Source organism: Neofelis nebulosa, chromosome 6 (genome assembly GCF_028018385.1).
Source record: "Neofelis nebulosa isolate mNeoNeb1 chromosome 6, mNeoNeb1.pri, whole genome shotgun sequence".
In the NCBI taxonomy this organism is placed as follows: domain Eukaryota; kingdom Metazoa; phylum Chordata; class Mammalia; order Carnivora; family Felidae; genus Neofelis; species Neofelis nebulosa.
In genome coordinates, this window is record NC_080787.1 from 114,948,866 (window position 1) to 114,967,065 (window position 18,200).

General features: G+C 36.0%; 1 protein-coding gene across 1 annotated transcript in view; it reads right to left on the reverse strand.

Moving 5' to 3' along the window:
• TRDN (triadin) overlaps positions 1–4,341 on the reverse strand; it is a 393,952-nt gene extending 389,611 nt beyond the window's left edge. Inside the window, exon 1 of the mRNA XM_058735145.1 lies at positions 4,047–4,341. Within this exon, the coding sequence (XP_058591128.1) occupies positions 4,047–4,068 (22 nt within the window). The 5' untranslated portion in view covers positions 4,069–4,341. The remainder of the gene's footprint in view (positions 1–4,046) is intronic.
• Between the last annotated feature and the right edge of the window lie 13,859 nt (positions 4,342–18,200).

Below are 18,200 nucleotides of genomic sequence, written 5' to 3' on the forward strand. Positions count from 1 at the left end.
AAAAGGTAGTTTTACATAATGCTATATGCTGTCAAATGCTGAAATTGGTGGTTGAAAATTCACAATGAGACTCATAGGGGCGCTAACTCTGGCACTTGTCTAGGAATAACTAGGCCTCTGGAAAGAAGGTAGAGGCTATTTATAGTCCTAAGCCCTGGCACTCTTTGAGTTTGATCCAGTCTGTGGCCTGATTATACCTGATCAACCTAGCATGGGCCATAGTAGAATAAGGGCCTAGCGTAGGCCCCCATCAGCCTCTGAAACCACACTAGGCTAACAGTCTCACACACCAAGGAGAAGTATTCAGCATGTCTCAGGTTAGAGATCTGGATGTGAATCCTAGCTACACTATATACAGCTGTATAAATTCAGGTGAATTCCTAACCTCTCTGAACTTCAGGTTCTTATTCTATAAATAGCAATAGTAAAAATATCTATCTCAGTTAAATTGAGGATTCAGTGATCACATAACAAACTTCATACATTGCTTGACATATAAGGTCTTCTAAATAAATGTGAAATATTATTATAATTATATTTATTAATTCATCATGGCCAGAATCAAAGATGCTGTTTCCCTAAAATCCTTTGGCTTTCAACTTTGGTCTAGTTCTACTTCGTCTATTGCTCTGTACCTGAAACACAAAAGCATTACTTCATTCCGTCAGATGAAGTAATCCAACTTGGACCATGCAGTGAAAATCTATGTAAAGAACTTAAGGTTCTTAACAAAAGTTCTTAATAAAGTTTCTTAATAAGGTTCCTTTTTGTTAATATGAAATGTATTGTCAGATTGGTTTCCATATAACACCCAGTGCTCATCCCAACAGGTGCCCTCCTCAATGCCCATCCCCCACCCTCCCTCCCTCCCACCCCCTATCAACCCTCAGATTGTTCTCAGTTTTTAAGAGTGTTTTATGGTTTGGCTCCCTCCCTCTCTAACTTTTTTTCCCTTCCCCTCCCCCATGGTCTTCTGTTAAGTTTCTCAGGATCCACATAAGAGTGAAAACATATGGTATCTCTCTTTCTCTGTATGACTTATTTCACTTAGCATAACACTCTTCAGTTAATAACGTTCTTAATAAAAGGTTAATGAAGGTTCTTACTAAGGTTCTTAGTAAAACTTAAGGTTTATCCACATGACCTGCATTATAGTTGAATAAGCATTGATATAAGCCATAGGAGACATGAATTTTATCTTCAGACTTCCTCTAATTATCAATGACCATAGGAGAGTGGTATAATCTGTATGAGCCTCAGTTTTCCAAAAATTGAGGTCAGGCCAGTGGACTAGAGCTCTCCAAGGGGCTACACTAGCTCTAACCTTCATAAGTGCTATGTGATGTTTGCTTGCTTTGTGATAAATGGATGGGAAGAGTAATCAGTAGATGCCCTCGACTACTGGTACAGTACTTACATTTTAGAAATGTGCCCAAAAGTGGGGACAAAAGAAATACAGCAGATGAGTCGAAAGACTATTCCAGACTAAGGGAAGAATGTGTACCAAAGTTCTGCACAAAAGCACACCTCCTGTGAAAGACTAAAAGAAGGCTATTGTGGCCAGGGCCCAAAAAAGTGTGACTCATGAGGACACAATGAAAAGTGTGTAGGAGAGAAGTGTGCAGGAAACTCTGGATAACCACAGAGAAGGACTGAAGTGTCAAACTTAAAAATTCAGCTATTTGAGTTGACAGTCTAATTTTTATTTGAGAAATATGATTAATAAATCATTCCAGAAATGAAAAAAAAGTACGTCAATGGTGTTCAAATGACATAGATCCTATGAACTGCAGGGGGTAAGGAGAGGAAAATGACCATCACTGGATGGTGTTTTTACACTTTAATTTATTACTAATTCAATTGCTTTTATGGGAGACTCCAGGCAGTCTTTTGAAAATCCTTTAGATGCTCCACATGGAGAAGACAGAAACCAAAGTTCTATTTAATAATTAAGAATTCTCCCATTAAAAAAAGTTATGAATCAAGTGCAAAGGTCTACAAAGATCATCCACAGGCAAACCAAAAATGTTTTGGTCAAGTGACCTCCTGAATCAGCTGGATGTGCACATCCCATATATAGGGAGGGAAACACATTCACAGGTATCTTTTTAATTTTTTTTTAATATGAAATTTATTGCCAAAAATGGTTTCCATACAACACCCAGTATTCATCCCCACAGGTGCCCTCCTCAATACCCATCACCCACCCTACCCTCCCTCCCACCCCACATCAACCCTCAGTTTGTTTTCAGTTTTAAGAGTCTCTTATGTTTTTTAATGTTTATTTTTGAGAGAGACAGAGAGAGAGCATGAGCGGGGGAGGGGTAGAGAGAGAGGGAGACACAGAATCCAAAGCAGGTTCCATGCTCTGAGCTGTCAGCACAGACCCTGACATGGGGCTCAAACTCACAGACCGTGAGATCATGACCTGAGCTGAAGTTGGATGCTTAACCGACTGAGCCACCCAGGCGCCCCATAGGTATCTTAATAGCTTGTGCAGGGTGAAGCAAGAAGTTGTTATAGATAGTTCTCTTTAAGACAAACTAAAGGCCACATGATACAGAATATCTAAAGAATAGGAAAAATTGCTATTTATATTTAGTTAGCAAATTCTGAACTAAAATTGGTAAAGAGTAAACCTGATATCCTTTTATAAAAAAGAAGAAACACAAACTAGATCTAAGGGAGCTGGCTTCTAATCTTGGCAATGCCATAGTCTTGAGCAAGTCACTGAACATCTGAGTTTTAGTTTCTATTTCTGCAAAATGGAGATAATAATGCTGACTTAATTGAATTGCATGAGGTTTAAATAAGTAAATACAAAGTCCTGAAAAAAATACCTGATAAACAGAAATCTCTCAGTAATTGTTTTTATTAATTTGGGGTGCCAGGCTAAACTTCTCAGTGGAATATACAAGTAAGACATTTCTTCTTATAAATATTGACTGAAAATCTCCAACTCTGAAATCACTGTGTGTCCATACTAACGTCTACGCGAAGAGCCAAAACCACACGTTCTATTTTTCAGTTGTCTAATTAAAAACAAACCAGAACAGCATTCAACTTGGAAGCTGATGAGAGCACCACCTGTCTGATTTTCTTACAGCTGTCAGAAGCAAATTTTAGATCCACCTCTTAGATTTTTACCCCAACTAGAACTGGATTGTGTCTGTATATAAAATGCTTTCGTTGTTTTAAAGGGTCCTTTTATTCTAAGAAATGTAAATATTTTTATATATTTATATATTTGCATATAGGTGAAACGATTGCTACCATGGTCGAATAATTAAAAATTGCGTTTTAGTTAGGGCATAAACCTTTTCAGAATAAGCACTGAAACAAAATATTTACTTTTATAGAAAGATAGAGTTCCTTGTGTAAATGCAAAAGAGACATGAGTGTGTGAAAAGATTCAGAATTTGAATTGCTTTATTTTAAAATCATATTTATCTATATTTTGTGTATTTCCAAACCTTGTCTCTGCCTATCTACCAATAGTAAAATGTATACAAATTTTGTGGGGGCAGTTACATCTTAAGTTGTATATAAATCGTATATACGTGTGTGTGCATATTTATACATTGAAATTAGAAAGGAAAAACAAATTTAAGATCCGCATTTTAAAATATCATAAAGCAAAAGTACTCAAAATCATTCTTCCATGGTTAAATATTAGATGCAACATTTCAAGTTCATCATGGCTTCTATCCTTTTGAGCCTTGTAAGTTTTGCAAGGTTAGATATTAGCCATGATGTTACATGACCATAGCTATTTATAGAGGGGCCGGTTACAATTGGTACCTGAGGCCTTTGGCATAGCACACAACAGTTTCCACATGCAAAATTTCAGAGAAACCCCTTCTCTCCCCCAACACACAGATCTATCAGCATCTCAGCACCGAAACCCACTTCTCCAATCCTGTATAGAATCATTGATTAAGAAAGTATCTAAAAGCAACATTTAAGTCGACAAATGGACGGTCAATGTCACTATCGACTTCCACCTTTTTTTCCTAGTCGGTACTATTGGAAAATGGTAGCAATACCTTCAGCAGTGATCTCCGTCATGGTGGTTGGAGAAAGGAAAAGGCAGGTGAAAAGTTCCCGTCAAGTGGCACTTTGCAGAATACTTTAGGATTTGAGAACTCTGATAGGGGGTTCTGTGTGTAAATGTGAGGGCTCTTCGTTTTCCTGGCTGTTTCTGCTGCTCCTTTGTTGTCCTGTTGAACTTTGTCTCTTCTCTGCAGAGTTCTCCCCCTGGAAACAACCTGAGCCCTTTCCAAGCTGCACTTGTGGCTCAGGCAGAAGTATCAGCTTCGAACAAAAATAGCCTCATTTCCCTAGGACTCTTCAGCACTTTTTTTTGGCACTCTAGTGGAACACACACACACACACACACACACACACACCAGCTCTCCAGCCCCAAAGAAAGATAGGCCAAAACAAAACAAAACAAAACTAGAAAGTACTGCCTAAACCCCCACAGTTTCCCTAAGATAATTACAGATCTTGGGGTCTATGTCAGAAAACATGAAATAAAGAGTTGAAAGTAATCTTATCTGTGATAGCTCAGATTTATTCTTAGCGCCCTTCATGCTCAGAACATTCCTCTTCCCTTATTTGGTGTGGGGAGGGTCCTGTAACATCTACCAGAAGCAAAGGGGAGGGTAGTCTTCTGTCATTTTCCCCAAGGTGATTCCCTATTGGTCTAAATCCACTTAGCAAGTGCAGTTATTTATATAGGGCCACACTTAAACTTGCAACTATTAAATCTTGAAGCTTCCTTGTAGGGGATTAAGATTTTCCAAACATGTGAGACCTGATGAATTACTTGATTTTTATATTCTCTTTAATTTCATACTGAAAACAAAATATCTGAATTTTTATCTATGGAGTAAAAAAAAAAAAAAAAAAAGGAAAAGTGACATAAAGTTTAGAAATCCACAGCCAACATTTTAGTAAAAGATTTCAACCTTTCCCTACCAAGAAAATAGAAGAAAAAAGATCATAGCAGCTAACAATTAACCAAATGGGCTGATTAGCATTTCACCTTCCCATTCCTAGACAGGTGTTAATGAGCGGAGAAATATTCAATAGTTGGTGGTAGAAAGGGGAAGGAGAATCAAAGGGCATTGATAATCACAAACTGTAGCCAATTTGAATAATCAAGGGGTGACTATACTTATCTTTTATTTTATTCTCATATTCAACCTAATAAATGTTTGTAGTTTCAACTTTTAGCCTTAACTTACTGCCTATGGTTGTCAAAATCTCTTTGATTTGTATGGGACTTCAGAGATCATAAAACAAAGTCAAATATGCTGTTTTAATTTTTGAGACTCAGAAGAAAGCTACAATAGTTATTTCCATAGAAAATTACATCCTCCACCCCCCACGTCAACATTTTTGTATCTGTTGCCTCAATTCTTTGCACGCAGGAAGTGTTCATATAATTGCAGAATAAGTAAGGAAGCAATCTTAATTCACAAAAGTGTAAATAATTCCAGGTCACACTCACAATTTTCTAAACGATTCTATACCTAGGATGGGGCCTGGAGGCTTTTGACTACAAGTTTGTACCTTCCCCCCAGAGGTGAGTCTTTGTTGCAGACTCTACGGTTTGCACATTAGGTCACCTGCAGGTGGAAGGACACAAACTTCTTTCGCCCCCTTCTGGAGCACAGGGTTGGTGCCTGCTTTCTAAAATGGGGAGGAGGTAGCCTAAAAGCAGACTTGTCCTCACTTGACCTCCAAAGGCATCTCCATTCAATAACATCACAGTGCTTCCAAATTTAAGAAAACTTAGCACTTCCCATCTCCATTTGTCAGTCACTTTCACAGTCTTCCATTGTGCCTAACTGAAAAAATAATAATCCTGTGTGCAATTCATTAAGAATTTACATGAGTCAGGGCCTAAATAAAAGTAGCTAGCTTGAGCAGGAATAAATTACAATTACAAACTCCTACTTAATAAGAAGTTGAAATAAGAATATAGAGCAAGAATACTAAATTCCTAGTGATTGATGTTACTCTTAAATTCCCAATCACTAATTTTGTGCAATACATACTAGGAGAAAGAGGAATAAAACATATTCTAGCAAATATACATGTTTGCAAGATAATAAGTTTTTTAAATCTATCTGTTGGATGAGCTGATGAATCTTATTAGACATTAAGAAACCAGTATATTTCTCATTTTAAAAATTTTACAACTTTCAAGTTATTTGAAATTAATAAGATCTATCTTTGAGTTTCAAGTGGAACTCTCTGAAGCTTTCCAAAACCAAGCAACTGACATTTTTCTAAAGGCAAAGACCGCATTCTTCAGGATACCTATCCAAAGAATAAAACATTACAATGTATTTGACTTTCATCATCTTTTTTGCCTTTCTTCATTTGAAAGAGGTGTTCATTTTAAAAGAGACCTTACCAGTTCATTGGGCTCTTTTAAGATGACCTGAAAGTTGGGCTCTCTCTTCTCATTAATAGCTTCCTGGGTCAACACAGGTAGACTTATCCTAGTTTTGCAAACAGGAGTAACTGTTCGCGATACATCATTCACTGACCTGGTCTCTACAAGTCAATGGTAAACCATGAAAATTCATTCTTCTATTAAATGTTCCGTTTAGTCCAAGCTGCCCCTCCAATTTGATTATACTGGGCATTGCCTGTTGTGATTTCCACTAGGTGTGCTAAATATTCAAATTATTAGACAAAAATATTTTTCCTTAGAGCAATGTTTTAAAAAAATCTGGCTGCTCTGTCAGCTCTTATCATGAATTAACAATCAGTAATACATACATTATATTTGGCTATGAATAAGATATTTTTACTGAATTTCAGATGCAAAAAGATTCAGGAGGCAACCAGGGAAGTTTTGATGATTTTTGGTTCCCACCAAAAAAACATAAAATAAGGCAAAGTGAAGTTTTTTAAAAACCATTTTAAGTCTGCACTATGTTATCTTGTTCTGTGCCAATGTATTTGTGTGTGTTTTATAAAGTAGTGAGAAGATTAGGAGTAAATAGTTATTTACTATCAGTCACCCATTTCTCAAGGGTTGGAGATATTAGAGAGAAAGCAGAGTTTAGGATTATTTCTCAAGATCTATTTCTTAATTTATGGATACAAACAGCTTATATGTGAATAACATATACATGAATTCATGACAAATAAAAATAAAATAATAAAGAACTTTGTGCAATATTGTACTCTTAAACAGAGTGTAGGTAAATCTGTGGGATACCTAATTGGGTTAAAAGTACTTTTTACTTGGATCCTGACAAAATAAGAGGTATCACTTTTATGTAAGCTTAAATTTTCAAGTTCATTTTAATAAGAGACAAAGATAACCCACCAAATGGTTTTGAAAAAAAGGGGAGAGAGAGGTAGGGGACTGAGTGTCATAATGTAAGAAAGTTTTATATTTGAGCTGACAAAATGCAAGCTACTGTTTGACTGCCTCGGTTCAAATAGCTTACCAGGATGAATATACAAAAAAGAAACTCTTTACTTTTAGCTTTGGAAGTGAAGAAAAACTTGGCAAAAACAACTTAAATATGGAAAGAATAACTATTGGCTTTTAAACATTAGAAGGAAGAAATATAGAAGAAACTAGGAACACTGAATATGAACTTAGGAGCCATTTGAGGGTATTTGCTTTCATCTGACCTTGAAATCTCATCACATGACCTAGAAATTCCGCTGAAGCTCTCACACGATAAACTTAATCTTCAGAATCACAAGAAAAGTCTCAATTGAACTATTAGTTCATTAACTTCATCTCAGCACTGCTGTTCACTTCATTTTAAATTATTTTGTTTTCTATTTGTGTCATGGAAAATCTCGTTCTGTCCTCTTTATTTTCTCTAAATGGCCTGTGCTCGTTTCTTTAACCAAAGGTTGAAAGTCTTTCCATAGGTTTGGCTTACCATCTGATTATTTAGAAACTGTGTGATCCAGCTCGTTTCAAATGACGGAAGGCATTCCAGTGCAATTAAAAACTTTCCTCTCTTTAACTCTGACTCATGAATAGCTGAGTCTCCAATATCAGGCTTCTTCCCTCACACACATTTGACATTGTCAAACATTCTCTCAGAAATTTGCCTACGTCAATTCGGTCTTCAATTAACAAAGGCAATGGATGCCCCTTCCTTCCTGGGGATTCTATTCTCTGAATTGCTGGCTTCTGTCTACTACCAGTGTCCTCTTTATAAGGATCTGCCATATCCCGTAGTAGGTGGTCCTGTGGAATCCACAATTCGGATTATTGCCTTCTGCTGTGCACTCTATTACATATGACCTTCAGTCTGTAGTCTTAGTCGCTATTCAAAAGCGATTTTTCATTTGTGTGTTTTATTTGCTTATAAAAGCATAAATAACTTTTTTTATAAAAGTATCTGCTGACTAGTTCTTAGATACAAATTTCTTATTCTCTAAAAATAATTTAAATGAACATTTCTGCTTGCTAATTTGGATAAAATTAACATCATCATCATCTTGGGGTTTTTTTGTTTATTGTTTTTATTTTGTTTTTGTTTTGTTTTAAATTTTGATGTTTTTGCATTACCCACAATGTAATCTGTTATATCTGGTTTATCATTACTGCATACCAACTAGAGTCACTAACTTTCTGAACTTACTTATAAATAGCTTAAACTCATTATTCCTTTGCTCAATAAATACATATATTAATTATCTCTTTGCTCTCAGCACTAAACCCCGTTCTAGTGATGGATTTTGTCCTCAAGGAGCTCAGAATCTAATAAGAGAATGAAAAAGATACATCAAACATTATAAAGCAATGTAAAACGTTCTCTAGTAGAATAAACACTATGCATTGCTGTGGAGAAGGAGCTTTGATACAATAGGAAAGGCTTTAAGAGTAAGGAAATGCTGGCATTGGGTCTTGAAGTATAAGAAATTATTTAAATAAATAGATTGAGGACATACATCTCAAGTAGAGGGACAACCCAGAAAAACAGCTCAGAAAAAACTACAAGGGTTTAAACATAATTAATTTTAAATACTTCAGTAAGGGGGCACCTGGGTGGCTCGTCGGTTAAGTGACTTCATCTCAGGTCATGATCTCTCAGTTTGTGAGTTTGAGCCCTGCGTTGGGCTCTGTGCTGACAGCTCAGAGCCTGGGGCCTGGTTCGGATTCTGTGTCTCCCTCTCTCTCGGCCTCTCCCCCACTCATGTGCGCTCTCTCTCTCTCTCAAAAATAAAAAGAAAAACTTTAGTAAGATTTGGTTACAGGGTACTTGGAAGGAAGCTACAGAAGAAATAAGAGAATAAATCAGAGCCAGATACTTATGTGTCCTACAAACCATCCTAAAGTATTTGGATTTAACTCTAATTTAGAATGACATTGAAGTGTTTTAGGCAAAAATATGAAATGATCGAATTTACCATTTGGAAATACTGGATTCCACAACAAAGTGATCATCACAGTTTCCTTGAGATAATTTCAGGGAACCTTAGAAATAGAAGCCAGATTACAGAATGTGTGGCAAATGGGAGATCATAAAATGAAATGAGAACCCAAATCATGCTTCAAGGAAGCTTACATGAAAAGCAAAGGAGTGAGATGATTCACAATTAGAGGGGGAAACAGGGTAAAGCAGGAGATATTTTTTAAAGCTCAAAAGACTTGATCATGTTTATTCTTTAAGGGAAGGGATTTAGGAACAAGGGAAGAAACATTAATGACATAGGAGAGAGAAAAGACAAGGAATATGGAGAAAGCTTTAAACGGATGGAAGGGTAAAATTGGAATTCATGTGGAGAGTACTTTTACAGAGAAAACAAATTTTTTAGTTAATCAAAAGAATTAAGTTTGGGACAAATATGGACAATTTTTGAGTTGTGAAAGGCAAGATTTAGAGGAATTTGTGCCAATGGCATTATTTTCTCTAGGAGTCAATGTCATCTGCTGAGAAACAAAGGGCTAGAGGTTAAAATGACATCTCCAGGAGAGTTCTAAAGGTTTCAAAATGCTGAAGAGGCAAAAAGAAAGTCAGCTTCTTGAGAATTGCAAAGTTCTTCTTAGAAGCCTGCTGGGCTTAGATTTCTAAGTTAGATCATAGTTTATAGGAACAAATCCAGACATATATTAGAGTCATAAAAGAAGTAAAAGCAAAATGAAGTCCAAATACACCTCTTTTTATTATTTTTTTAATGTTTATTTATTTTTGAGACAGAGAGAGACAGGGCATGAACAGGGGAGGGTCAGAGAGAGAGGGAGACACAGAATCTGAAGCCGACTCCAGGCTCTGAGCTGTCAGCACAGAGCCCAACACGGGGCTCAAACTCACGGACCGCGAGATCACGACCTGAGCCGAAGTCGGACGCTTAACTGACTGAGCCACCCGGGCGTCTGAAATACACCTCTTAAAATAAGAACTTACATTCCGATCAGGCTCACAGTTCAGGGAGGTGTTCCAAGGTAATGAGCAGGTATTCTTCATGGGGCCATTTAGAAATCCAGGAAAATGGCACCTCCACCACCTTTACATGGCTTCCAAAATTGTTCTGGTCATTACCACTCCAGCCAACAAATTGGGGAAAGGCTTGCAATGCTGTATGGGTCAAACCTGGAAGTGACATGGGGCTGGCAGTGACACCCTATGAAAACCTTGCTACTAGGAATAAAATCTCTCCATAGTACTATTTTTGAGTTCTCCATAGCCGTGTTAATAGACTGAACGAATATTGGAGCAGAAAAGTAGGTGGTTGGGCTAAAATCTCTGGGCAAGAGTGGTCTTCAAGAAAAGTTTTAGCTAAACTGCAACTAATGCAAGGATATGGGAAGAACAGTGCAGAGATGACTGCTTTAGAGAAAATGCATGATCTAAATGGCTTTTATTTTAAGTACTGTCTAAGGATTACAGTCATATTTATAAATCAATCTTTTTGCATTCAGAATGTGGATTACCCTTAACTTCTAAACACGTGAATAGTGCAACATGCTATGAATATTTATGTGAATGAATAACAAAGACATACCTACCAAGAATTAAAGCATTTCAAGAGCTTGGATATGAGGGCATTTGACTTACATTTTTATAAGCAGTTTTAAGCATCTGTTTATCCAAATACCTTCTCTCTGTCTGTCTCCTTTTATTTGGGGAAGGGAGGGTACAACCATCTGAATGTACCCCTGCAGAGTATTTCATCAATTCAAATTAAAGATGTATTTTACACTTGTCACTGATATATGACTTTGAGAATATGAACTGCTGTATAAATGTTAAATGTTCCCATCCTCATGAAAATCACATTTCACCTCAGAGCTGTGTCTGGTTTTGCTATTCATTATTCATTTGAAGTCAGAGTTTTCCATTTTCAATATTATAATTAATTTGAATATTATTAAATGTTGTCACAACTGGCAGATTGTCACTTTCCTTGACCTCCTAACATGTATCCGCTCTCATTTTAAATACTTTCTTTTTTTTTTCTTAATCTCCTTCAAAGCAAAACAGAACCATTTGCTCTAGGTCTCTAAAAATTCCGTTTAACAAAATAGATCTGTTCCTCTTTCCTCACTCCTTACCCTTTTATTTAACAAGAGTTATTTTCTGTCTTACACGCCCCCAACAGTGTCAGCCTGACTACCTGAAAGCCAATGCATGTAGGATTTGCATTAGGGAAAAAGTATGTGTTTTGTCAACTTTACATCCCACACAGAAATCGTGGGTTCTAAGTTTAGAATAGAATTTCAAACCAATATAAGTGGCACTTCATGCTGGGAACAAATTGGAGTTGTGAAAGACACTGGAGATTTAAATTCATGCTGTCTTGGCATGGCCAATAAGCAGAATAGATGGTTGGCTGCATATGAAGAATAATGTAGAAAGTGCCCTCATCCCAAAATGTACAACCCAGTGGGGAAGCCTGTTGTATACAAATCAAAGGCTTAGTCCTATCATTTAGAAATTGAACTTGAAATTTTTCTATTAAAAGGCAAATAGCATTTGGAATACAAGATTAGGTTAGCGTTTGGGTGGCACATACCCATCACAGTCACAAAAGTCTCGTTTTTGAAGATTGTGCCTTTGCAGAAACCTCTTATTTATCATAGCCTTCTCTTCCAAGAGCCTGGATACAGTCTGGAAAATTCAACACAACATTCTATGCAGCCACTACAGTTTATCCTAGTTGGCCCTTGATGATGAACTTAATTGCCATGAGCTTAGGAAGAGTCAGAAGGACAAATTGAAAGGGTCGTGACATCACTAAAAGGACACATTAAGGGTGTTTCCAATGCCAAATTTCAAGAACCTCTAAATTTGGTTTAGGGACTGTTGTTCCTCTTTGTATCTAAGTGCTCAGCATTATAATCTGCAGAGACAATCAATTCTGACAATTCACCATTTCATTGGAACTGTAAAAATCAGCAGTTACTTCAGCTGGTTCAAATTAGAAGGATATATAATTTTGTTTTTGCTTTGGAAATGTTGTGGACCAGAGACATGTTTGATTTAGTCACTGATTACATTTACATTCCACTGTAATGGATTAATCTAGCAGCATCGTACTTTTTGTTTTTAACAGAGAGCTTAAAGGAAAAGGAAAGGAGAAGAAAAAGCATAAAATGTTATAAGAAAAAGATTATTAAGTACGTATTCGTAGGCGGGACACTTAATTCAAAGTGTACTTACTTTAGAAGTGTCTAGGGCACGTGCATTATGGCTTTAAAGATCTTAAAGTAGCGAAAGACTCATTTTGTCATGTTAGGAGAGAACTGGGAAGCCAGAAAGGCTGACTGACTTGCTCACATTTACATCAATTCTTGTTAATTGAAGAGGCTGAACTGGAATCCAGCCACTCTGACCCTTAGCCCACTGTTCTTTACATCGTTCCTTGATGGTTGTTGTTGTCTAAACAAAAATCCCACTTATCATAAATTACAATTCCCTTCTATTATTCTGAATTTCCAAAAAAGGTGGATGGTTATACACACCTTTAAATATGTGGGGTGTGAATAATATCACCAGTACTTTCTCCATTTTTCAGCTCCATTTAAATCTATATATTTGCTTTAGTGTTTCCCACTTTATGAGGATATTTTCCATCTGGAAGGGCAAGTTATGAGCCCGGTTATAGATATTCCCACGTTCACTCAGATTAATCAAGATTATGACCTCAGAAGAGAGAAAGAGCTGTTTTTTTAAATCAATGTTTTTCTATAAAAATTGTAGAGATAGACCCTAAATGGTGACCCTTATTACTTACATCATATGCACATCTCCCAGCCAATCTCTGTGACCAGGAGAATAGGTCACTTTGGCCCGAGCCAATCTCATATGGCCTGAGTGGCTCAGTACCCATGTAATGATTGGCAGCCTGACCAGGAGTCTCCAGGATAAGGGGAAAGGAGGAGCAATTGCCCATGCAGGAAGATGCTATTGTCAGAAGATGATGAAAAGGAGTACTAAGCTGACCAAAATCTCCTTTTGATTGTGTATATGAGTAGAAACACACACCCACACACACAAATCACATACACTTCATCTCAGACATAGATAGATAGATAGATAGATAGATGATACATAGATACATAGATAGTAATAGATAGATACATAGATATAGATAGATGATAGATAATAGGTGGACGATAGATATAGATGATAGATAAATAGATGATTCATAGATAGATAGATAGATAGATAGATAGGCAATGTCCTGTCCTACCAATAAAACTATCTCACATATAATTAAAAACATGCTTACCTCTTCCCCAAAGGATGTAAAGAAAAAACTTGTCATTTCGTTTATCTCTGGATGATGAACAATACTCTTACTCTTAATCTGATATATATATTTGTTTGTTTATTTATAATCCTGAACCTAGAGCTAAATAATATATTTAAATAATCTATACTCATTTACATAATGGTGAGGAGAGAATAATCTCTTTAACATGAAGAAAAAGAGGTAATGTGGTTACCTCTGGTCCAGGATATCATACACAGTTTGGAAAAGAACAAGGACTAATTTGTTGTTTCTGTTTCCCTTGAAAAGTACACATGAATAATGCCACAGCACCATCTTGAAATTATAGTTTCTCCTTAGCAAAATCCTCAACCTTTATTCTGTATTTTCTTCACCTTTGTGGTTTCCCGAGGATTGGCCATACCTTGAGGACCCCATTCCTCACACAGTCTGTCAAGCAGGGACAGTAGTTCCCCTTGTACCTCGGGGCCTGAAGAAATCTTGGGGCATCCTTCTTATTTCTCATTATCTTTCCAACAGGATAAATCTCCGTTTTCCAAAATGCATGCACTTATGATACTTTTATTCATTGCCATCTTTTTATGTGCCAGCAAGCCTCCTCATTTATTGGCAATTTTAGCACCTACATCAATGTTTTCTTCATTTCTATTTCTGTCATACATCCACGTAAGTGTTCCACAAAACCATAGTGGAGACTGAGGCAGAAGAGAAATGTGTGTCCCTCAACACACTTATCAAAATATCTTCCTACATTTTGAATCAAGCAGTAAAATTAATAAAATTCTACAATCAAAAACAAGGCTACATAAAGAGCTCTCAATGCCTAATCTATTTGCACATCAATGCCTACTCCCATAAATGCACTCAGTGTGAGATGTGGGTCTATGGGGGCCTAGGAACCCAGGGCAGTTTGGAAATGATTGTGTGTTTTAACAGAAACAGTGTTTAAACATGTGTTATATGCCAGGTACTGTGCTAAGCACAGTTCAAAGATTACCTCACTTAATCCTAGGTGCCTTCCCCACTTCTCTCCAAGCATCATCAGAGCAGGGGCTCCTCCTATCCTGCTCACATAGTCATGTTGTATCTCTAGTATTTAGTATAGTGCCAGGCGCTTGATATAGTTATAATAGTAACAGTATAAATATTGAACTAGAACTGAAAATGTGGATACAAAAATTTCAAATGACTTTACCTCTTTCCCAATATTTGCTTGAACCCTTTAAGACTAGGTAATTTTGAATGGTTTTATATTTGTAAAAAGGATTTCCTAATTGAATTAGAATATTTCTGTTGAACAAACATGCCTCAAGAAATTGGATTCAGTTTCAGTGGCATTAAATGACATAGAAATTTTTCTTTATCTGGTATAATGGGTTTATACATGAAAAGTAAATCCGCTTGTGGTAAAGTCAGATGAGGTAATTAGTACCAATTCCCCCACCAAAGACAACAAGAAAAGCTGGACAAAATGTTTTTAAAAGCCTATATTTTAGAAATAATAAAACAATGAAGATTAGTAAGCAGTGATCCAGTGTGGACATAGGCTCAGGTTATGGTTAAGATTCTCTTAACCTGAGGTTAAGGTTCTCTGTTTTTGAGGTTATTTGCAATTTCAGAAGGGTTAACTGCAGTTTAGACTTAGTTGGATTTTGGATAGTCTTCATGCATGAGGAGAATAGAGATTTGGAATACATTTGGAGTACAGCCCCTCACACACACACACACACACACACACACACACACACGCACTTGCTCGACCCTGAAAGGCTGTACCTGGGAGTAAAGGGTGAATCCAAAATGAGACTCCGCACAGGGACTGCAGCTTAGTCTCATATAATATTAAATCCAGATATTGTATTAAGATAATTCTGAAAAACTATTTCCCTGTGATACCTAGCCAAAATGACGATGTCGTGATGATGATGATGATGATGATGATCCTCTTTGGAGGATACATAATTTCCCGGGTCACAGATTATTTCTACCAGGTGTTTACAAATATAGCTAGAAGATATACTTAAAAATACTCAGGCAGTAAAGAAAGAAGATAACATGAAACAGCAATAGACAGACTCCAAAAGCCTCTGATATTAGGGATATCAGATACTAATTTTAAGATAAGTATTCTACTTGTTCAAGGAAATAAAAGGCAAGTGTGAGAGTTTGGAAGGAGAATAAAAACTTCCAAAAATGGGAATCCTAGAACTGAAAAACAAAACAACTGAAATTAAGAACTCATTTAATAGGTTTATAGAGGATTAGTCATAGCCAAAGGTAAGTTAAATAAATATACCCAGACTAAAGCCCAGAGAAAGGGCTGGAAAATGCAAATGATAGCGTACAAGACAAAGATAGTTGAAAAGATGTTATTAGGTATACAGTCAGATTCTTCTAAAGGTAGGTCATATTTTAAGATATGATCATTAACAACTTTCCAAATTTAAAGAATGTCAAGCCATATTTCGAGAGGCATGAAGAACTTCATGAAGAATTAATATAAAGAAACCACACCCTCCGGCACATCAGTAAAGCCACTGAAAACCAAAGACAAAAGAAAAAACAATCTAAATACAGCAGGAGAAAACAAAAGAGGTTACCTAAAAAAGAAGCATCAGCTGAGACTTAGAGCTGACTTTGATACAGGAAAATTTAAGCCAGAAGACATCTTTAAAATGTTTAGAGAAAATAAGACAATTGAGAATTCTATTCCTACCTACAGATATCTTTCAAAAATGGATGTAAAATAAGGACATTTTTAGAAGTACAAAATATGGAGGCATAATACCTGTGATTAAAAAAAAAAAAAAATCTAGGAGTGCCTGCGTGGCTCAGTGGGTTAAGCTTCTGAGTCTTGATTTTGGCTCAGGTCATGATCTCACAGTGCTGAGATGTATCCCAGCAGCAAGCTCAACATGGAGCATGGAGCCTGCTTGGGATTTTCTCTCTCTCCCCCTCTCTCTGCCCTTCTCAATCTCATGTTCTCTCTCTCTCTCTCTCTTTCTCTCTTTCAAAATAAATAAATAAACTTTTTCTTTAAAAAATTCTAGAAGTCACTGTTTAACCAGAATGAAAAAAACTTCAGAAAAAAATTAAGGAGCAAGAGAAAAGGTAAGCATGTGAGAATATTTGAGTGGATACTGGTCATATAAAACATTAACAATGATGCTTTAAAGTCTTTAAAATATAGAAAAAATTAACTACATTTTTTAATGGTGTAGAGTATTCTAAAATCCTTGAGTCATGCAGAAGCAGAGGGAAAATAACAATTAGGATAAGGCTTTGGTAAGTGAAGAATATTGCTTTTGTTTTTTCTAAAGACCACTAAAAGAATCTTAAGGATGTATATTATTCAAGCTAATAGAAAAAGAAAGGGAATTTTTTAAAAACTCAATCTAAAAGAAGTCAAAAAAGAGAAAAAGAACCCAAAGGAGGAAGGACAAATAGAAATGACTACGATGGTAAAGCTAAAAAATATTGGTAATTACAATAAATGTAAAAGAACTAATGATCCATTTAAAAGATACAGTCAGACTGGGTTAACGATACCAAACTCAACTATGTGTTGTTCATAAAACACTCATTGGAATATAACAATACTGAAAAATAAAAAAGAGATTAAAAAATATATTCTTTGTAGTATCAACCAAATAATGCAGGAATGACAACATTAAATACCAGACAAAACTAACGCTAAAGTAAAAAGCATTGCTGTATAAAGAAGGGTGCTACATAGTGAAAAAAAAAAAGTTATAAAGGACTAGGAATAGATAACAACATCAAATCTGAATCCACTTAATAATATGTATTTGAATTATATAAGCAAAAATGTACACAAAGTCTTGAGGAAAATAGATAAATCCACACACCTCTCACCAGCTGATTAAAAAGAGGACAAAAGAATATCGGAAAGATAGATCTGAACACTACAACCACCATAATAAGACATGTATAATACAGTACAGTTAAAACTGCAGAATAAGCATTCTTTTCAAAATAAAATATATAACATTTTTAAATTGTTCACATAATGACCTATAAAGTAAATCAAAATATTTAAGAGAACAAAAATATATGTGTTTTATTTTACTAGTGCATATTTATGCGAGTATACTTCATTTTATTTTTTAAGTTTATTCATTTTGAGAGAGAGAAACTGAACAGAGGAGGGACAGAGAGAGTAGTAGAGAATCCTGTGCTTAGAACAGGGAGCCTGATGCAGGGCTTGATCCCATGAACTGTGAAATCATGACCTGAGCCAAAATCAAAAGTCAGACACTCAACCAACTGAACTACCCAGGCACCCCACTAGTATATTTTATTTTCGTGGTTTATCTCTAGAAAATCTTTATATTTTCAGAATTTAGGAAATAAAAATAACACATGGATCAAAGAAGAAATTTCAATGGAAAAATTAAAATTTCTCAAGCTGATGATACTGAAGAAAAATATGCGTAAAA